The sequence below is a fragment of the Saccoglossus kowalevskii genome, chromosome 1, assembly GCF_978046115.1.
Source record: "Saccoglossus kowalevskii chromosome 1, keSacKowa6.1, whole genome shotgun sequence".
Lineage (NCBI taxonomy): Eukaryota > Metazoa > Hemichordata > Enteropneusta > Harrimaniidae > Saccoglossus > Saccoglossus kowalevskii.
In genome coordinates, this window is record NC_140641.1 from 680,302 (window position 1) to 704,195 (window position 23,894).

General features: G+C 36.9%; 1 protein-coding gene across 5 annotated transcripts in view; it reads right to left on the bottom strand.

Moving 5' to 3' along the window:
* LOC100374861 (uncharacterized) overlaps window positions 1-23,894 on the bottom strand; it is a 104,299-nt gene that overhangs the window by 10,314 nt on the left and 70,091 nt on the right. For all 5 annotated transcript variants that reach the window (XM_085498224.1, XM_085498216.1, XM_085498222.1 and 2 more), the window contains 4 exons: window positions 16,142-16,437; window positions 7,777-9,459; window positions 4,873-5,067; window positions 4,018-4,193 (listed from right to left, as the gene is read on the bottom strand). In XM_085498224.1, the coding sequence (XP_085354350.1) occupies window positions 4,018-4,193; window positions 4,873-5,067; window positions 7,777-9,459; window positions 16,142-16,437 (2,350 nt within the window). The remainder of the gene's footprint in view (window positions 1-4,017; window positions 4,194-4,872; window positions 5,068-7,776; window positions 9,460-16,141; window positions 16,438-23,894) is intronic.

Here is a 23,894-nt window from a genome sequence, read left to right on the forward strand (position 1 = left end):
AATGTAGTATTTGTGCATACAGAAATGAGTGTCTCACTTTGTATCAATGTAGTATTTGTGCATACAGAAATGAGTGTCTCACTTTGTATCAATGTAGTATTTGTGCATACAGAAATGAGTGTCTCACTTTGTATCAATGTAGTATTTGTGCATACAGAAATGAGTGTCTCACTTTGTATCAATGTAGTATTTGTGCATACAGAAATGAGTGTCTCACTTTGTATCAATGTAGTATTTGTGCATACAGAAATGAGTGTCTCACTTTGTATCAATGTAGTATTTGTGCATACAGAAATGAGTGTCTCACTTTGTATCAATGTAGTATTTGTGCATACAGAAATGAGTGTCTCACTTTGTATCAATGTAGTATTTGTGCATACAGAAATGAGTGTCTCACTTTGTATCAATGTAGTATTTGTGCATACAGAAATGAGTGTCTCACTTTGTATCAATGTAGTATTTGTGCATACAGAAATGAGTGTCTCACTTTGTATCAATGTAGTATTTGTGCATACAGAAATGAGTGTCTCACTTTGTATCAATGTAGTATTTGTGCATACAGAAATGAGTGTCTCACTTTGTATCAATGTAGTATTTGTGCATACAGAAATGAGTGTCTCACTTTGTATCAATGTAGTATTTGTGCATACAGAAATGAGTGTCTCACTTTGTATCAATGTAGTATTTGTGCATACAGAAATGAGTGTCTCACTTTGTATCAATGTAGTATTTGTGCATACAGAAATGAGTGTCTCACTTTGTATCAATGTAGTATTTGTGCATACAGAAATGAGTGTCTCACTTTGTATCAATGTAGTATTTGTGCATACAGAAATGAGTGTCTCACTTTGTATCAATGTAGTATTTGTGCATACAGAAATGAGTGTCTCACTTTGTATCAATGTAGTATTTGTGCATACAGTAATGGATGTCTCACTTTGTATCAATGTAGCATTTGTGCATACAGAAATGAGTGTCTCACTTTGTATCAATACAGCATTTGTGCATACAGAAATGAATGTCACTTTGCATCAATGTAGTATTTGTGCATACAGAAATGAATGTCTCACTTTGTATCAATGTAGTATTTGTGCATACAGAAAATGAGTGTCTCACTTTGTATCAATACAGCATTTGTGCATACAGAAATGAATGTCTCACTTTGTATCAATGTAGTATTTGTGCATACAGAAATGAGTGTCTCACTTTGTATCAATACAGCATTTGTGCATACAGAAATGAATGTCACTTTGCATCAATGTAGTATTTGTGCATACAGAAATGAATGTCTCACTTTGTATCAATATAGCATTTGTGCATACAGAAATGAATGTCTCACTTTGTATCAATGTAGCATTTGTGCATACAGAAATAAATGTCTCACTTTGTATCAATATAGCATTTGTGCATACAGAAATGAGTGTCTCACTTTGTATCAATATAGCATTTGTGCATACAGAAATGAGTGTCTCACTTTGTATCAATGTAGCATTTGTGCATACAGAAATGAGTGTCTCACTTTGTATCAATACAGCATTTGTGCATACAGAAATGAATGTCTCACTTTGTATCAATGTAGCATTTGTGCATACAGAAATAAATGTCTCACTTTGTATCAATATAGCATTTGTGCATACAGAAATGAGTGTCTCACTTTGTATCAATATAGCATTTGTGCATACAGAAATGAGTGTCTCACTTTGTATCAATGTAGCATTTGTGCATACAGAAATGAGTGTCTCACTTTGTATCAATGTAGCATTTGTGCATACAGAAATGAGTGTCTCACTTTGTATCAATATAGCATTTGTGTATACAGAAATGAATATCACTTTGTATCAATATAGCATTTGTGCATACAGAAATGAGTGTCTCACTTTGTATCAATATAGCATTTGTGCATACAGAAATGAGTGTCTCACTTTGTATCAATGTAGCATTTGTGCATACAGAAATGAGTGTCTCACTTTGTGTCAATGTAGCATTTGTGCATACAGAAATGAGTGTCGCACCTTTTATCAATATAGCATTTGTGTGTACAGAAATCAATATCACTTTGTATCAATGTAGCATTTGTGTATACAGAAATGAATGTCACTTGGTATCAATACAGCATTTGTGCATACAGAAATGAATGTCACTTTTTATCAATATAGCATTTGTGCATACAGAAATATGCGTCTCACTTTGTATCAATATAGCATTTGTGCATACAGAAATGAGTGTCTCACTTTGTATCAATACAGCATTTGTGCATACAGAAATGAATGTCACTTTGTATCAATACAGCATTTGTGCATACAGTAATGGATGTCTCACTTTGTATCAATATAGCATTTGTGCATACAGTAATGGATGTCTCACTTTGTATCAATATAGCATTTGTGCATACAGTAATGGATGTCTCACTTTGTATCAATACAGCATTTGTGCATACAGTAATGGATGTCTCACTTTGTATCAATATAGCATTTGTGCATACAGTAATGGATGTCTCACTTTGTATCAATACAGCATTTGTGCATACAGAAATGAATGTCACTTTGTATCAATACAGCATTTGTGCATACAGTAATGGATGTCTCACTTTGTATCAATATAGCATTTGTGCATACAGTAATGGATGTCTCACTTTGTATCAATGTAGCATTTGTGCATACAGTAATGGATGTCTCACTTTGTATCAATACAGCATTTGTGCATACAGTAATGAATGTCACTTTGTATCAATACAGCATTTGTGCATACAGTAATGGATGTCTCACTTTGTATCAATATAGCATTTGTGCATACAGTAATGGATGTCTCACTTTGTATCAATATAGCATTTGTGCATACAGTAATGGATGTCTCACTTTGTATCAATATAGCATTTGTGCATACAGTAATGGATGTCTCACTTTGTATCAATACAGCATTTGTGCATACAGAAATGAGTGTCTCACTTTGTATCAATGTAGCATTTGTGCATACAGAAAATGAGTTTCTCACTTTGTATCAATATAGCATTTGTGCATACAAAAATGAATGTCACTTTGTATCAATATAGCATTTGTGCATACAGAAATGAGTGTCTCACTTTGTATCAATGTAGTATTTGTGCATACAGAAATGAGTGTCTCACTTTGTATCAATGTAGCATTTGTGCATACAGAAATGAGTGTCTCACTTTGTATCAATGTAGCATTTGTGCATACAAAAATGAGTGTCTCACTTTGTATCAAAATAGCATTTGTGTATACAGAAATGAATGTCACTTTGTATCAATATAGCATTTGTGCATACAGAAATGAGTGTCTCACTTTGTATCAATGTAGTATTTGTGCATACAGAAATGAGTGTCTCACTTTGTATCAATGTAGTATTTGTGCACACAGAAATGAGTGTCTCACTTTGTATCAATGTAGTATTTGTGCATACAGAAAATGAGTTTCTCACTTTGTATCAATGTAGCATTTGTGCATACAGAAATGAGTGTCTCACTTTGTATCAATGTAGCATTTGTGCATACAGAAATGAATGTCACTTTTTATCAATATAGCATTTGTGCATACAGAAATGAATGTCACTTTTTATCAATATAGCATTTGTGCATACAGAAATGAGTGTCACTTTGTATCAATACAGCATTTGTGCATACAGAAATGAATGTCTCACTTTGTATCAATGTAGCATTTGTGCATACAGAAATAAATGTCTCACTTTGTATCAATGTAGCATTTGTGCATACAGAAATAAATGTCTCACTTTGTATCAATATAGCATTCGTGTATACAGTAATGAATATCACTTTATATCAATGTAGCGTTTGTGCATACAGAAATGAGTGTCACACTTTGTATCAATGTAGCATTTGTGCATACAGAAATAAGTGTATCACTTTGTATCAATGTAGCATTTGTGCATACAGAAATGAATGTCTCACTTTGTATCAATGTAGCATTTGTGCATACAGAAATGAATGTCTCACTTTGTATCAATATAGCATATCACATTGATATTGATAACAATTCTCACCTTATCAGATTTGCGCAGTTGTTTTCTGATAGCCATATCCCTCCTGGCACACAAAGCATGTCTACATGGTCCTATATCAGTGAACAGCCTAGCTCTTTGTTTCTGTCTTTTCATTGACGTAGCATTTAAAGCACCTAAATCGCTTTCAAACAACTTCAACTTGGAACCAAGACGCTCTGCAATTTTTATCAAATGATATAACAAAATTTGTGTCATATTGTAATATGTCAAACTAGTGTCATAATCGTATTACGTAATAATGTAATATGTCAATCAAGTGTCATAATTCAATTATGTAATAATGTAATATGTTGAACAAGTGTCACAATTTAATTATGTAATATGTCAAACAAGTGTCATAATTATGTAATAATGTAATATGTGAAACAAGTGTCACAATTTAATTATGTAATATGTGAAACAAATGTTCATAATCGTATTATGTAATAATGTAATATGTGAAACTAGTGTCATAATTGAATTATGTAATACATTGTGTGATGTAATGTGTCAAACTAGTGTCATAATTGAATTATGTAATAATATAATGTGTCAAAATAGTGTCACAATTGTATTATGAAACTATTATGACACACAAATTGTTACATACTACCTTATTGCATAATACAATTATGACACACAAATTTGACATATCTCATAACATAGTACAATTATGAACACTAATTTGGCAAGGCAAAAGAAAGGTTATTCCCGACAACTACAGTAAGTTAAACACAAAATAACACATTTCTGACACATACTACTGTAGTTACAATGTACGTAAATTATACATATATGTACATGTATATAATAGCGGTGATCCTTCTTTACCTAGTGATAGTACAGTAAACCTACCCTCTGGCAATGATTTTAGACAGACTTCATGAATTTCAGCAATGATTTGAGGTCCAGCCAAAACTTTAGATACTCCAATTGTTGTCAATACATTACCAGGTGAGAATCTCTTTAATGCTGTGCCAGGTTCTTGAGACTGACACTCAGAATCCTTTATTAAACTGGCAAAATCAACGTCTAAAACATCCACAGTTTCTGAAAATAATATTACATACAGTAAATTATCTACTCTGCTGCCTACCAACATGACAAAGTCCTAATAGTTTTTAATTTAAGTCCACGATGAACCTGTCAATCTTTTTTAATCCAAGCTTGACATTATGTAAAATGTACATGCCAAAGTGGAAAAAATAAATAGAACATGTATGACATGATGATACATGCTGAAGGCTATGCTAAAAACGATGTGTCATGAATGCCTCAGAACAGTACTGAATTCTTGCCCTTCAAACTGTTGATGATGCAAACCATAAAAGAGCTATGGGCTGGCACAAAGGTGAAAAGTATACCACATAGACTTATTGAAACTTTATGAAGAATATTGAGATGAAGGCAAAGAATTATGGGTTTACATCAGGTTTGGTTGTCATTGGAACTATAGGTGTCAAAGAGACTGGTGAAGTTGGCAATACAAAATCTGGAACGGTGGATAATAAGATAAAAACAAAAGAACATCAAATGCTGTATAAAAATAGGACAACCTAAATGTAAATACATTTAAACGTTTGCACGTAAATATTTGCTGTGCCATGTTGCTTTGCCATTGTAAACACAGGACGACTTGCGTTATAGCTAGCACTAACTTTAATATAAACAATTATTTCCAAATAATAAAAAAGAATTAGTGGATCACACTGAAATAGCAATGCAATGTTAGCAATGCACATTTCAATTAAAGAACAGAAGATATCATTAGAAAATGAACAATATATATAGTATAAAGCCCACTAACAGACCAGTAGGTTCAGAAGCTAGACAATGGACATGGCCACCATCTGTAAGATCTAAGCACACTATTAGACCAGTGGGTTCAGAAGCTAGACAATGGACATGGCCACCATCTGTAAGATCTAAAGCACACTATCAGACCAGTAGGTTCAGAAGCTAGACAATGGACATGGCCACCATCTGTAAGATCTAAGCACACTAACAGACCAGTAGGTTCAGAAGCTTGACAATGGACATGGCCACCATCTGTAAGATCTAAGCACACTATCAGACCAGTAGGTTCAGAAGCTAAACAATGGACATGGCCACCATCTGTAAGATCTAAGCACACTATCAGACCAGTAGGTTCAGAAGCTAGACAATGGACATGGCCACCATCTGTAAGATCTAAGCACACTATCAGACCAGTAGGTTCAGAAGCTAGACAATGGACATGGCCACCATCTGTAAGATCTAAGCACACTATCAGACCAGTAGGTTCAGAAGCTAGACAATGGACATGGCCACCATCTGTAAGATCTAAGCCCACTAACAGACCAGTAGGTTCAGAAGCTAGACTATGGACATGGCCACCATCTGTAAGATCTAAGCACACTATCAGACCAGTAGGTTCAGAAGCTAGACAATGGACATGGCCACCATCTGTAAGATCTAAGCACACTATCAGACCAGTAGGTTCAGAAGCTAGACAATGGACATGGCCACCATCTGTAAGATCTAAAGCACACTATCAGACCAGTAGGTTCAGAAGCTAGACAATGGACATGGCCACCATCTGTAAGATCTAAAGCACACTATCAGACCAGTGGGTTCAGAAGCTAGACAATGGACATGACCACCATCTGTAAGATCTAAAGCACACTATCAGACCAGTAGGTTCAGAAGCTAGACAATGGACATGGCCACCATCTGTAAGATCTAAGCACACTAACAGACCAGTAGGTTCAGAAGCTCGACAATGGACATGGCCACCATCTGTAAGATCTAAGCACACTATCAGACCAGTAGGTTCAGAAGCTAAACAATGGACATGGCCACCATCTGTAAGATCTAAGCACACTATCAGACCAGTAGGTTCAGAAGCTAGACAATGGACATGGCCACCATCTGTAAGATCTAAGCACACTATCAGACCAGTAGGTTCAGAAGCTAGACAATGGACATGGCCACCATCTGTAAGATCTAAGCACACTATCAGACCAGTAGGTTCAGAAGCTAGACAATGGACATGGCCACCATCTGTAAGATCTAAGCCCACTAACAGACCAGTAGGTTCAGAAGCTGGACTATGGACATGGCCACCATCTGTAAGATCTAAGCACACTATCAGACCAGTAGGTTCAGAAGCTTGACAATGGACATGGCCACCATCTGTAAGATCTAAGCACACTATCAGACCAGTAGGTTCAGAAGCTAGACAATGGACATGGCTATTATCTGTAAGATCTAAGCACACTATCAGACCAGTAGGTTCAGAAGCTAGACAATGGACATGGCCACCATCTGTAAGATCTAAAGCACACTATCAGACCAGTAGGTTCAGAAGCTAGACAATGGACATGACCACCATCTGTAAGATCTAAGCACACTATCAGACCAGTAGGTTCAGAAGCTAAACAATGGACATGACCACCATCTGTAAGATCTAAGCACACTATCAGACCAGTAGGTTCAGAAGCTAGACAATGGACATGGCCACCATCTGTAAGATCTAAAGCACACTATCAGACCAGTAGGTTCAGAAGCTTGACAATGGATATGGCCACCATCTGTAAGATCTAAGCACACTATCAGACCAGTAGGTTCAGAAGCTTGACAATGGATATGGCCACCATCTGTAAGATCTAAGCACACTATCAGACCAGTAGGTTCAGAAGCTAGACAATGGACATGGCTATTATCTGTAAGATCCTACTAACACACCAATTATAGACAATGATATGAGTGAATGCATACCTATCTGGCTGGATTGTTCTTCTGACTTCTCTCTATTTGAGTCGTCCTCAATCATGGCATCAAACTCGTCATCACTAATCTCTTCATAATCATTCTCTATGAGTAATTCAGCAACCTCCCCCGGGCTTTTGTTTGAAACAGATTCACTTTCTACTACAATTTCCCTTTTTTCTAGTCCCACATTATCAGTGTTCAATGAATTATCTTTTGCACCACATTCTGAAGTGCGTGAAATTACTTCCATTCCTTCTGATTTACTATTAGTCCTTTCCCTGCCAGATACCTCTAATTTAGATTTAATTTTTTCTATATCTCCTTCTCGATCACTTTCTCGTCCCCTTCCCATGTCTTCTTTTTTATCAGACCTATCACTATCCCTATGAGTCCTACCTTCCCATCGTTTGTACTCAGATCCCACTGAACTATGTCTGCTTGATGTACTGCCAATGCTAGGACTGCGTCCTCTTAGAATTCTTTCCTGCTCAATAAAACTTTCAAAAATCTTTTTAGTTTCCCTATCCTTTTCCTGGTCATTGTCCTTTACACTATCCTTTTCCCTATTATGCTCTTGTCCAAGTCTTTCTTTACTGTTGGTCCGAGAGGAGTTTCTACTACTAAGTCTCTCTGTTTCTAATTTTAGTTTACTCTCTTCAGTTTGTTTATGATCTGTCATGTCATCTTGTTCTGCACTATTACTTCTACTCTTGGCACTGCTAGCTTCAATCAAAGAATCTTCACTTGCATTTGACCAATCACTAAACACCTCCTCTGCGGGCAATCGTTCCTCTACAGTCTCTGAGGTTTTCTCCTTTTCTATATGTCTTTCTTCTTTTTCTTCTCGTCGTCTGGCTGCAGGACTGTTTTCCATTGAAGTTCTTCCCAGTCTTGCAATCCTGGGCACTTCACTTGTGATTTGAGGACTTTCTCGACGTTCTCCACTCCGTCTTCTTTTTCTAAATGGTGATTCACTGCCAGACAGATCCTCAAGATCAGAATGTTTTCGTTTAAAAGTTTGTCCTTTGAAATGAGTACTATGCTTGATGTCTCTCTCGGATTCAAACTTTCCATATGGTGGTCTAATCTTCCCTCTTTCAAGCCCTCTATCATTCCCACCAGGAACATATCCTCTATATCCTGGTCTCTCAGGAATTTTACTTTTGAAACCACGTTCACCATCATAGTATTTTCTTGGTGGATATCTGCTTTCCCTGAGTTCATCTCTCAAGTGATCTGGAGGATATCGATTATCTCTTAGGTCAGGTGGATAGCGTCTTCTTTTGATTGGCGTAGGAATTATTTTACTTGCCATCTTTGGTTCTCTGTGATCTCCTTCAAGACTACTCGTACTCTGACTAGCTGGTGACTCCCTGTGACTTCGTCTTCCCCCAAATGGAGAGATTCTTTCCTCTCTCATTCTTTCTTCCCTCAACTTTCTTCTGGGTAATTCCATTTGTCTTTCATGTTGTCTTTCTTGCCTGGTAATGTCTTCTTGTTTTCTTTCCCATTCATCTCTTCTAGATTCCCTTTCTTTTCGGATCAGGGCTTCTTCTCTGTACTTTTCCCCTTTTCTCTCCACTCTATCAACTACTTTATCTTCTTTGTAACGTTTTACACATTCTTGGCTTTTATCTCGACTTCTAGAATCATGGGAATTCGGTCTGCTAGTCTTTTTCTTCACTTTTTCTGTGGAGATAGAAAATAAAACTATAAATAAAACAGGCATAATACAAGATTTCTAAATGTCTGTTTTGGGTTGAATGTCATGTAGTTATGTTCTAGCAAGTTTGCACACGGTGTGCAAAGCTCCATTTGTATCACTGATCAATGTGCTGTGTGCAATAACTTCTCACTCAACCTTCTAATGCTACATCAAATCATGGCAAATGTTCTGTTCTTCATCCGAAAAAACCCACTAGTTATTAATAATTTTCGAGGATGGGTTTGAATGATCATTTGTTTCCATTCAATTGTTTATTGCGTGTTACGTGATTCTTCGCTACAAATACGTAGATGATTCATGCGCCAGTGTTGGTGCCAGAGCTTTGTTACTTTGTTTCTAATTTCTAGTTGGTCGCATGCCGGTCATGCGCAGCACTTTTAGTCTCAATTTAGTGAGCAGTGTATTGTGATGTGTACGTTGTTCCGCTGAATAAAGATTCACTGACAATAGATCTGCTTCCTATCTATTCTTGGAAACTGGGAAAGTGTTTCGTGGGACACATTCAAGCGTATACAAAAATTCACTTATCTAAGGTCCCTCGTAACTGATGAAGCCTAACAACTAATCAATAGTTACCAGACTACCGAAACAAAATACAAGTCAGCCTACGCACTATTGGAGAAACGCTATACTGATAAACAATGAATTGTACAAGCACATATGGAAGCATTGTGGTCTCATCCAGCACCGAGTTATAATGCGACATCGCTTAAAGACTTCCACGATAGCCTTGAAACCATTGTGCAATCGCTCACAGTTCTGGGAAAGCCTGAATCTGGACATAAAGAGCTAATAATTCCACTTCTCAAAAAGTTACCCTCCCGATTTCGATGTGACCTTGCTCGATCAAACGGTGATCAAACATGGACATTGGCAACTCTCAGTATAGCGATGATACGTGAGATACGCGTACTTGAAGTCGGGCTGGATGAGGACAATATTGACAGTACATCATACCCTTTGTCTATCTCTGCATTTACCACTCGCACTCAATCTACTGAAGGTAACAAAGTAGCAACAGTGCAAGGTAATGATCACAACAAATAAGAATATAACCAACATAATGCTTCTCTATGATCTAATGACGTCCAAACTGCCACACTGCATATACTGTAAACACAACACAACTGTCATGTTTTAAGCTTTCGACCCGACAGACTCAACTTTATACACAAAAATAAACTATGTTATAACAGTCTTGTCTCATATCTAGCGTGTGAATGTCGCTCCCAGTGGACATGTTACTCATGTAAGAAAAAACACCATTTCTCAATACATTCGGACTCCTCGGCTAGGGCAGCGCAAAAAAATTCTGAAACTGATGTAAACTTTGCGCATACTAATTTTTTTCTTGATGGGCCGTCAACAACGAACCTAGCGCCACCTCCGCATGTGCTTCTCAAAACAGCTTGAATTACTACTAACGGTATTAGTAATGGTAATTCTCAGGTCGCCACAGTCCTATTCGATGAAGGGGCTGACTGGAGTTTTATAACCACTGAGTTTGCTGCCTTGATTAAAGCAGGGATCCCAAGGCATTTTCGAATAGCAAAACTGGGTATAAAACCATACCACGAACTGCAGTCGCTCTCCTACAACGATCTACGTAACATACCACACTTACGGAACCTACATGTACCTCTAGTGCACCCAATCACAAGTGACACCACACTGACAATAGATGGACTTATTTGTGCGGATTGGTATTGGGACTACATAGGAAACCACATTATAAGTTGAACCGGTCCAGTAGCAGTTTCCTTTCCCTTTGGTTATTTATTTCGGGACCAGTCTATTCAACTAAAAGAAGAGGCCATAATACGCATACATTTCATATTTCCTCAATCAGAACACCAGACCGCGAGCTCTGTAAACTCGTCGCCAACTATTGGGACCTTGAAAGGGTAGGCATCCATGACACCATCAAAGATGAACAACATCGCCAATTTGTTGATCATTGCTTGTCCAGCAAGGACGGAAGGTACATCACTAAGTTGTCATGGCGGCCAGATCATGATATTTTGACGACAAACCTACAGAAATATGATCAACAAATTGCCAAGCTAACTTGTGAAAGTTTACAACACCATCATACGAGATCATCTTAAGCAGGCTTCATTGAGGAAGTCACCGAACCAACTGTGAACACCTTGCTGACGTTGATACTAATTCGATTTTGCTTAAACCCAATAGCTATGACGGCAGATATTGAGAAGGCTTTTCTGCAAATACAACTGGATGAATCCGACAGAAAAGTCACTAAATTTCTGTGGTTAAGCGACCCAACTGACATTGACAATTTTAGGCAATATTGTTTGGCGCAACCAGTTCACCTTTTATTTTAAACGCGACACTACGACATCTGACATCTGCAATTAATTTGCAAAAGAATTTACAGGTGGGCGACGTGGTTACTGGCTGTGCAACACCAATTGCAAGCTTTGCAGTTTTACAAACAATCTACTGAAATGCCTGCTACACGTGTACAAGTGTTAATGGCAGTTTGTCCAGCACTTCCCAGATAAAAATTGGAGTACCACAATGTTCAATATTGAGCCCCCTGTTCTTTTTCATTTTCATAAATGACCTACCATCAGGCGCAAAATTATGCAAAGCGGTTTTATATGCAGATGATTGTTTAATGCAGCAGATGGAATTAAATAGATAATTATAAACATTGAAAAACTAAAATTCATGTAGTTGATAATTCTAAATATTTAGGCGCTATTTTTGTATTTGAATTTTAATGATCATGGAAATATGATTTCTGTTTTAAGACGACTTGGAGCCATTTGGGGAAAGTTTACATCAATATCTGAAGCACTGTCGATACTAACTAGCACCTCATTAACCAGCAATGGAAAATGCAGTCAGCTATAATTATGTTTAAATGCATGCATAATATTGTACCATTGTATTTGTCATCAAATTTCCAAGAATCATATATCCGTAAACAATACACTCGCTTTACTAGAGCGGTACTGATAATAATTTTTGTCCGATTAAAAAAAGGAATCAACAAGCAGCCTGTCAGCTGAGATAGTTCCGCTGTTAGCAATGCACATTTCAATTAAAGAACTGAAGACATCATTAGAAAATGAACAATATGTATAGTATCAAAGCAATAGGACTTACAGTTTTTAACATGAAGTCGAAAATATCACTTTCTACCAAAAATGACCAAAATATTCACCAAAATTAGAGAATTGAAGATATCATCACGAAATGAACAAATCTAAGAAAGGTCTACATGTAGTATCTATATATGTCATATCAAAGCAATTGAACTGTTGGTTTTAATAAGAAGTCGAAAATATCACTTTTTACCAAAAATTACAAAAATATTCACCAAAATTAGAGAATTGAAGATATCAACATGAAATGAACAAACCTAAGAGAGGTCTACCCAAGGTACATATAGACCAAGTATCAAATCATTCAGGTTGTAGTTTTCAAGAAGAGGTTGAAAAAGTAAAACATTGACGACAATCAATCATATGATAAACTCCGCTCGACAGCGGAGCCAAAAAAATACATTTTTCTATAGAGGCATCTCATTATGGCATAGTTCGCCTGTTGAAATAAAATTACTAGATGATATTTGTATTTTTAAAATTGCTGTCAAATATTTTAAAAAGTAGTATGTTTGTATTTTATTGTATGAAATTATTTTATTAATTTTAATCTTGTTATTAATGTATATATTTCATGTATATTTCATGCAGGACTCAATTGGAAAACATAGAACTCCTTTTGGAGGGAAATGAATGTACTATGTTTCGTACATAATATTAAAGCTTAGCTAACTCGACCGCCATTGGACATTTCTAAATGCCATGGAAATGCACCCACTGAATCCAAGATCAACAACGCTGAGCACAGGTGGTTGAAAGCTGTTCAACACATTCACTACCGAATAAAATTCTCAATTTACGGCGCCGGGCGAAACAAGTTGGACTACTTTGTAATCAACTCAAGTTATTTCTCGATGATGACATGATTTTCGAGCAGGCCGACTCCAGAACACATCTCCTTGATAATATTCATCCAATTTTTGTACCAGGTAAACACGTTTTCAAGTCAGTGGTCATACATGATATCCACCGTCGTTTACAACATGAAGGACCAAATGCAACCGCAACCAGTATACGTGAACGCTACTGGATTATGTATATTCGCCAATATGTGAACATAGAACTCAATAAATGTGTGGTGTGTAAGCAAGTAGATGGGTCAGCCTATTCCAAACCAATCCCTGCTCCACCTCCTACCTTCCAAGTTCAAAAATCAGACCCCTTTTCCATGTGCGGTATCGACTATACAGGACATTTATTCAAAATCAGTTGTGAAAACCTATTTTTGTCTGTTTATGTGTGCAAAATAACATAAGCAGTTGACTTGTGTGGGACTTAACAACAACATCATTTATTCAAGCCCTCTGATGTTTTTCAGCTAGACGTAGTAGTTATTAAATTAATTATTTCGGACAATGCCGTCAATGAACTCAAAACCCTTATGTTGATCCCGCAGTTCAGCTATACTTGACAAATAAATAAATAAATCACCGAATCGAGCGTATGATAGCCATTACAAAGACTAGCCTAAAGAAAATTTTCGGTCGCGAATGTGTAATATTTATTGAAATGGAGACAATTGTGATGGAGATTGAGTCAGCAATCAATGATTGTTCTCTTACACATATTTCTACTGACGACTTACGCCCTCCCACTTGGTCAACGGAAGAAATATTTGCTGCTTACCAAGGCAAACAGTCATCATTTCATAGCAGATCCTCAGTCAGCCAATTGGCACTATGCATATTTAACTACCTTGTTAACCACATTTTGAGAACAACACCTTAATCAACACAGAGGAGTTAAAATCAATACTGTTGTTACCGGGAACAGACGGTATAGTTCGTGCTGTGAAACTTTCAACCAACAACGGTTCCACAAATCAGTCTGTAACTCAATTGACTCCATTAGAGCAGTCTACTGAATCTATGACCAAATCACATCTAACACAAGGTTTGATTTCTGCACCCAATATTGATCATCAAGACGAACAAGCCAGAAGAAGGTCACACGCAAGTAGTTCCACCGGGGACGGTGACCAAAGGCCACACGCAATGAGTGATGGTGAATCCAACCAGCCTTGCCGATCGAAAAAAGCGACGACTCGCATAGCTGAACGAAGAATTGGAAGTCCGATCCTGCGCGATTTTGTGGGACACTAATAATAATAATATTTCAATGATTACAAACCTTTATTTTCATAATCGGCGTTATGATGTACTTTCTTTCAAACTGCTTTGCCTGTAAAACTATACTGTTGTGTTTATTCATGCACATTGTTATTATATTGTTCACTTTATTATCATGGAAATGAAACGCACCTCATTCGAAAATTATGCTAGACACATCTTTTGCGGCTGGAGTATGTCGGGGATGGATTTGAATGATCATTTATTTCCATTCAATTGTTTATTGCGTGTTACGTGATTCTTCGCTACAAATGCGCAGATGATTCATGCACCGGTGTTGGCGCAAGAGCTTTGTTACTAATTTCTAGTTGGTCGCATGCTGGTTGTGCGTGGCTCTTTTAGCCTCAATTTAGTGAGCAGTGTATTAAGATGTGTACATGTACGTTGTTTTACCACTGAATAAAAATAGGTTGACAAAAGATCTGCTTCCTATCTATTCTGGGAAACCTTCAAGTGTTTTGTGGGACACACTCGAGCATATATTGTTCTCAACCACAAATTTGCACTCTTGAAAAAACAATTGTTTTTACTACCATGACATAATAGATTTTCTTATAGTAATTACATGTATACTACAGCTAATAAAGAGACAAGCCAGTAGGCTGGTTGGTGATCCTCTCCGCTCAAAAACAAGCAACATGTTTTTGGCTGTTTCCATGGTGTAACATAAACGTGAAGCTAACGTCAGTTTATAAGTAAATGGGCAATATACGAAGAGGAAGTCACTTAGTTTATTACTAGGACGTATTCTTCTGTTACATCATTTATTATTTCCAACTGTTTTGCAATAGTATTTTCTAGAATGAAGGCAGCATTTACAGTTCATTCAAACTTCAAAGTTGCGTTGGGATTACGTTGATACAGTGTAATAATGTCGGTGTCGGTAGTCTCTTACCAGAGCGCAACGTAGCCTAAATAAAAAGCATGATCATTTGAACACTGTTAAACTGGTAGGAAGTAATACATTTGGGGCGAAAGTAATCAAAAATCAGTTTTTGGATGTTGCAATGGCAGTGGTGGACCCAGTGAGCCAGGATTTTTTTTCCAATTAGTGACGGTACGACCTACCTCAGCCAAGCTGAAAAAATCACAGAGGAGTTAAGAGCCGTTGCTGGGGAAAAGTTACCCTAACTTTGAGGTCAAATTTCTCGGTAATGAAAAAAGATATCAAAAATTCAAATAGTACTTTGTGCCCACACTCAAGCTGAGTAGAATGAGCTATGTCTGAAGTGTATTATCCTAAATTTGTAGGAGGAGCGAAGCTATCCAAAAATCAGTTTTTTGGTTGTTGCTATGGCAACGGTGGGCCAAAATTTTTTTTAAAACTGCATGATGATTTTATTGTGACTGCAAAGCAAATGTTCATACTCTGTGAAGTTTACCTGGGAAAGGTGACAATTTTCTCTCTTTTTCAACTCGTTTTGGTGAGCAGTGCTTTTCAGCAGAATATTTCTTCAATAATGGAGATTTCTTTTTACGAGCAACTGGAGATCGTCTTCTCGGTGATAAAGATCTTTGTCTTGGCGAGTATGATCTCTGGGAATTAGCAGATGTTGATGGTGATGGAGAATGTACTTTACGTTTCACTTTTAGTTTGGGTGGTGGTGGTGGTGGTGGTGTTGGTGATCGATATTTCTTCTTTTGATGTATTTCCTGACTTTCTATTACAGGCAAGTTCCTAAAAACAAGAAGTGAAAATAATTAAAATGTTATGCTACACATAACATGATGCTGTAACAAGTCACTCACTGTGCACACATGAAAAACATACACAAGTGCAATGCCCTACATACTAAATCAAAGAAAGCTTAGAAAGAACTTCCGTGTGCTGAGAGTATTGAAGACACATTAAACATTAATTCAAAATTGCTTAGCAGAAAACTACCGAATTCGGCTGATACCCCGCCCATCCTAAACCCCGCCCATGGGCGATGTTTCAAATAGTGGGCGATGTTTTGATCCACACATTGCCCGACTGAACCAACAAACATTTTTACAGACCCCAATTTTCCTGTCCGACATCTTGCATCAAGCGGACTATTTCAAATATGACGCTAAAAATAATTCACTGTGAAGTCAAAAAGCATAAAACTCTAATAAATCCAATGCTGTATAAGAATTGTTGTTGCGTATTATGACTCGTTAATACATTTCACTTAGGTTTATTACCGCACGTAATTCAAACACGTGGTTATTAGAGTTCAGTAGAAATGTACGTGAATAATGCGATCGCTGCGAGTTTATTATATTATAGTAAAATTTAACTTGACGCATGGTATGGTTATATTACATGTTCACTTCATTTCGAATAAAATAATTCACCATTGGAAGTGGAACATCGATGAATCAAAAGTATTTAAAATATTTTCTCGACTTTCCGTAGACACCTGACTACTATCTTTTTCAATGATTTAAATGTGCCCATGCATGTTTATGTTTGCGTAATTATTACGAATGCAACGCATTATCAAGTCGGTAATATTGAAATATTCACAGACCCAATAACCTGGGGTCAGTGCCCTAACAATAGTAAAAAAAAAACTTTACGTAATTATCATGAAAGCAATACATTACAAAGTTGTAATATTCAGAGCCGGTACAATATTGTAAACAAATCTGCGTAATTAGAAAAGCAGTGCACTAAGTAAACGACGTTGACATATTCAAAGCCAGTACAGAGTTGCTTACAAGTTGCGCAATTACAGTACCGTAATTTTACAATAATTTTACAATAATTTTACAAGAATAATTTTACAATAATAATAATTTACAATAAATAATTTTACAAGATCGACACGCGGAGCACAAAAAAAAAAGGGTTGCTAAGGTAACGCACCAGTTCAGTGCGTGACTTGGGGTCAAAATTCGGTCAACACACATTTGATGTCAGCATCGCCGTGCAGCAAGTTTCGCAAAGAAGTACTTGAAGCTCGATTGTGTCCCAAAATGATGTCGCTGATCACTCAGTTGTCGCAGCACGTGTTCTGTCATGTACATGATGCACCCAGTTTCGACTTTGGCTTGCTTTTCCTTCTTAGTGCATGTTCTTGTTCATGTAAAATGCGATCTCTCACCAATGTATTAAAACACTTTGAATTTATACTTAGCAAGATTATATTTGGTCAACGCGAAACATTATTTTTTTTAAACATTTTCTGAGACCATTTCTATCAACGCAGGGTTATTTTTCCAGTCAAGATGGACTTCATAATATCTGCCATAACATTGCCCGGGCGATCTTTTGGTCCACATTTTATTTTAAAAAAATCGAATCCTCCATCACCCAGGGCGGGGTATCAGCTGAATTCGGTAATTATGTAAATCAGGTAACTGATATGAAAAGATTTGAGTGTAAAACTAATAAGGTCTGCGTAATGTAATATCTATGTACCAAGTTTCATTGAAATGTGATTAGAACAAAAAAAGTATGAATTATTATTATTATTACAGAATTAATACATGTATGAACAAATTTCAACCCAAAATTAATCGGGCCTGTCTATTGTTCTGGAGCATTTATGTACCAAATTTTATTCAAATGTAATGATCAGTAATTGAGATATCAGTGTTAATTAATTATTTTAATTAGGTGATTAACAAGTCATTGTTAATGACACAGTCCTCGTCCAAAATTTTGTGATCTGACATATCAATTTGATGCTTTTACACAAGAATTGGACATTGAGCAGTCATACTGAATCAAATTACAAAAATTATGTTCATGTTGATGTATCTATTGGTATACTGTCTTTGTACAAAATTTAAACTGAAATGTTCATTGTATTCATGGGAAAGTAGGCATGGGTATCATGAAAAACACCAGTCAGCCATATTAGTTTGAATCACAGAAAAGTTATGACATGCAACTATAACCCAATATGTAAGATCATCATACAAACTTTAATCCAAATTGGCCTAGTCATCTCTGAAAAACAGCTCCGGACAAGTAAAAATGACGATTTCGCACTTTTATATGAAAATTGGGCATTAGCCGGCCATATTGAATTGAATCACAAAAATAATGTTGGTGCAGATGTATCTCTTGGTATACTATCTTTGTACAAAATTTAAACAGAAACGTTCATTGCATTTCAAGATAAAGTAGCATGGTTACTATGAAAAACAAGATGGCCGCCAGTCCGCCATATTTGTTTGAATCACGGAAAAAAAATGTGTGCACCTACAACCCAATATGTATGATCATCATACCAAGTTTGATCCAAATCGGCCCAGTCATCTCTGAGAAACTACTGCGGACACGTTTAGGTATCAGAAATAGCAAATTTTTACATCCAAAATGACCGCCAGTCGGCCATTTTTGCTTCGATCATAAAGTAACTTGACTCACATATGTAAGACATTATGTATTGTCTTCATGTAAAGTGAATCTGTCAATGGGTGTCTGAGATATAGCTCCCCGACGAACGGAACAAACCCAAATTAATAGTTCGAACAGGGACTAAAAAAGAACATTACAAATTTAAGGTAGCGAGACTATTATTTGTGTTGAAAATTACGATTTCCACATTTATTTATTAATTGATGAAATGCACTATAAACTTTCATGTGATAAAGTCAACATAACATAGAATGTCATGTAAGTTGGTTAAAATGTAGATTTTCTGAAGGGGAGCATGACAGCGACAGTAGTGTTTTCCAAAATCAACAACACAGGTTCAATCTGTGTGCCTATAAGTTTCAAAGTTAAACTCAAGACAAAGCAATGTTAGGATGTGTTATCAGTTAGCTATCTGACACACAATGAGTGTTTCCAAACATTTGAGTGGTTTGTCTCTGCCTCTGTTTGTTTCACAGATTAGTCATTTGTATATGAATGTGTCAGACACAAGGTCACACAGCCACTGAAAAAAATCATTGATTTTGGTGTTTTCATCTGCCGATTTTATCGAATTATAGCTATCCCATTCCTTTATTTTTTTGTTTCCAATAGCCTTACACATTTGGATGCCCCTACACATGTTAAAACAGACCTTAATGGGAAAACAAATTGATTGTGCCGATAAACAAGCTTGAAAATCTTTGCTGTTACTTCATGGACGTTTTCTAGGAGTTTATGTTTTTCAAAATACAAGGTCTTTAACAAAAAATAATGTATACTTATTGTCGTCGGATTAACACCAAATTTTCACAGCTTTAAGGTGACAGTGAGAGGAACTTGAATGTGTCCAGACAAACTATTTCATCGATTATTTACCAACGAGTTGTGGTTTGAGTAGGGAGCAATGCGACTAAAACAGTAATTGAAATTCAGCACACTATTTTTTAAAACGCGTTGCTTGAATAAAACTGACCAGACAAATTCAATTTACCAGACTATTGAACAACTAGGAAAAGTGAAAAAAATACTTCTTATCACCAGCATAAATGCGTAATTATTTTTTTTACAGAAAAAGTAATTTTTCACCTTTGATTGAGTAACGCGTCATAGAATGCAGATACGGGCATGATAAACACATCTTTAAAAAGCTTGAAGTCTGGCGATTCTAAAAATATATACTTTCCTGGGTCTATTTGTAGTCATTTAGTCACAATTAGAAGATGAAAACAAGTATGCAAACAAGTCATTGTCAATGACACGTCCCCGTTCCGTTCATATTTGAGTGACATATACATTCAAAGCAGATCATGACCGAAATGCACCTGCATATGTACAACACATTGTACTAAATCTGAACAAAATCCATCCATGCATGACTGAGATCCGGTTCCGGAATTGTGAAAATACGTGATTTTGATGCATTTTCGGCCTTAAAATGGCCATCATTCAGCTATTGTTAAGCGGATCATGAAACAAATGCACATATCTATTTGTGACATGATGTATCAATGTGTGTGTGAAGTTTGAACTTGATCAATCCAGACATGTCTTGGATATGGATCCAGAACTGAATTCTTTAACAAAATGGCCGCCAGTCGGCCATTTTGAACTTGATCCAAAAACAAAAAGACGTGCATCAAGGTCCTATTATGTTTTATGTATGTACTAAATTTGAACAAAACTGAGATCCGGGTCCGGAATGGTGAAAATGTGCGATTTCAATGCATTTACGGCCTTAAAGCGGCCCCAATTTGGCTATCGTTAATGAGATCATGAAACAAATGCACATACATATTCGTGACATGATGTACCTTGTGTGTGTGAAGTTTGAACTTGATCAATCCAGACATGTCTCGGATACGGATCCAGAACTGAATTCTTTAAAACAAAATGGCCACCAGTCGGCCATTTCGAACTTGATCCGAAAAAAAAATGACATGCATCAAGGTCCTATTATGTTTAATGTATGTACCAAATTTGAACAAAATCCGTCCATGCATAACTGAGATCTGGGTCCGGAATGGTGAAAATGTGCGATTTCAATGCATTTTCGGCCTTAAAGCGGCCGCCGTTTGGCTATCGTTAATGAGATCATGAAACAAATGCACATACATATTTGTTTCACGATGTACCTTGTGTGTGTGAAGTTTGAACTCAATCAATCCAAGCATGTCTCAGATACGAATCCAGAACTGAATTCTTTAAAACAAAATGGCCACCAGCCGGCCATTTCGAACCCGATCCCCCCAAAAAAATGACGTGCATCAAGGTCCTATTATGTTTAATGTATGTAACAAATTTGAACAGAATCCGTCCATGCATAACTGAGATCCGGGTCCGGAATGGTGAAAATGTGCGATTTTGATGCATTTTCGGCCTTAAAATGGCCGCTATTCGGCTATCGTTAATCGGATCATGAAAAAAATGCATGTGCATATGTCCCATATAATGTGTGATGTATGAGTGGAGTTTGAACTAAATCGGTCCATGCATGTTCGAGATACAGGTGATTACGGACGGACGCACGGACGGACGCACACAGGCCAAAACATAAGTCCCTGTTTTCGGACTACGTCCGAACGGGGACTAATAATAGTCCCGCTACCTTAAATATTTACCAGAAACTACAGTACAGTTCTCGCGAAAGCTTTGGCTTCACTTCAGCTTCACCTTCGCTTCAGCATCGCATCATTATGGCATTGTTATGGCTTCAGCATCATCAATGTCGCGACATTAAAAAGTTAGGCGATTATCGCTTCGCTTCATTGTGGCCTCATTATGGCGACAATGTGGCATCAGCATCGCTTCATCAAACAAATAAGTACTGTACTCATTTCCCCCAAACCTCTTGACCGCTTCCGCTTTTGACCGGTCAATTTCCGTTTTATTTTCGACTACTAAAAATTTTCTGGTTTTCATAGATCACGGTTACTAGTTTAGTTACTAGTTTAGTAACCGTGCATAGATATTGAACAACCGTCAAAAGTTCAAATACTTTTTGTTTTAACTATCTATAATTATATGCACGCAATCTGACCCTTTGACCTAGATTTGGCTGGGATTGAATATTTTATTTTAGACAATATTCCGACGTGACGCACTGCTACAAAATGTATTCAACTGAAGTACAACATGGTTGTCTGGGTTTCTTTTCCTGATTGTGTTGAGTTTACAATTTGTATAATTATTGTTGTTTCCCCCCAAGCAGAAGACAAGCCGAAGGACCATGAAGCTAAATAGAATTCCCACGCATGGACGTGGACTGAGTGAAAGAAAATATTTCTAAGGCTAAAATAAAAATGACCTACTATTACACCTCTTTGTGTATTTGTCAATTTTGTATATATTTGGTATGACCGTATGATCGTAAATACCTAGAAAAATCTCGTCTTTCGTTAATAATTTCATTTGTTTGAAATGTCTACCGACCGTAATTTGTTTCTCCAAACGGTCCCGACGTCCGTCATTCAACACAATCAGCATTTATTTATCGCAATTCATGGGGATCATGTCCCGTAATTTGCGGGCTGTACAACCAAATAATTAAACAAGTACTATTTATTGTATTTTTGTTTTACCTCGCGAAACTACAACAGAGCGTAGAGTTGTCGCGGTTAAATAGTCGCCTTGAAATCGATGGAACTTCAACTACTAGTATCCATTTCTCACCTTGAAATAAAAAAATCGAAGAGCATCGGGGATATATTATTAACCAGTCTTACGAATCGCTAGCTTTATTTTATTCGAATTTATAAAATTCACGAGTTTTCGACATTTGTTGGCAACTTCCGCGCTAAAATGGTTGAAAATGTGGGTGTGGTTTTCTCGCAAAGTCCTGTTGATAATACGGACTAATATGGTTCTGTGACCCAGGTCGTGCTCCGATCAGGTGACTCTCAGCCAATCAATGATGTTGTAACAAAACATTTAAAAGGGTCGTCGTACCATCCAATCTCCATCGTCGATTCACAATTTTTTTGTGCTGTGACAGGCTTCGCAATTATTCACTGAAAAACATCGGTATATTTTGACAAACGGATGGGATTTTACCTCAGTTCAAAAAAAAAAAAGAAAAAAAAAAACAGGGCTGAGATACAAATCAGTTTTGCAAGTTGGGAAATAAGGTAAACCAGACTGGGGGCGATGATTTTCAGTATCGAAGGACTTCCGTGTGAATCATGATTTTCAAATTGTTCATCGACTGGTCACCAAATATTTACGGCTACAACTAAATGGACACGTTTTTTTTTCTGAAGCCCAATAAATTATTTCTGCATGTCAAGTGCTATTCGATTTTTTACAGGGCATGTGGCTCGTTTTCATTCGAAAATATGTTTGTGAGAATACTTTTAAAGTACGTATAGATCGAGCTCAGATCACTGATCGTGACTTAATTTTGAGAATTGGTTGTCAAATTTTACCAGACCGACGCCACCACAACCATCCAATCTTATGTTGGATATGTACGCACTTGTTTTGGAACTTTGTATCACGATGACTGGCGACGACGCCGACGCACCAGGCGGCGTACGTGTGTGTTGCATGTTTTAGTAGTCCGGGCATGGAGTCGGACTCGGCTAAAACTAAACGAAACACAGAAAAATACCACCGAAATGAGGAATCTGAATCTGCTCTTCTAGCAGCAAATAAAATGAGCAAAAAAAGGTAAATTTTATAACAAGAACAGTTTCACTTCGTATACAGCAAATTGTGTTGTATCAGAACGACGATTGCATCGTGTGATTTGAATTTATCACGATTTTCCTTCCAGTCAATATGAAACTCGTCACCTTGCC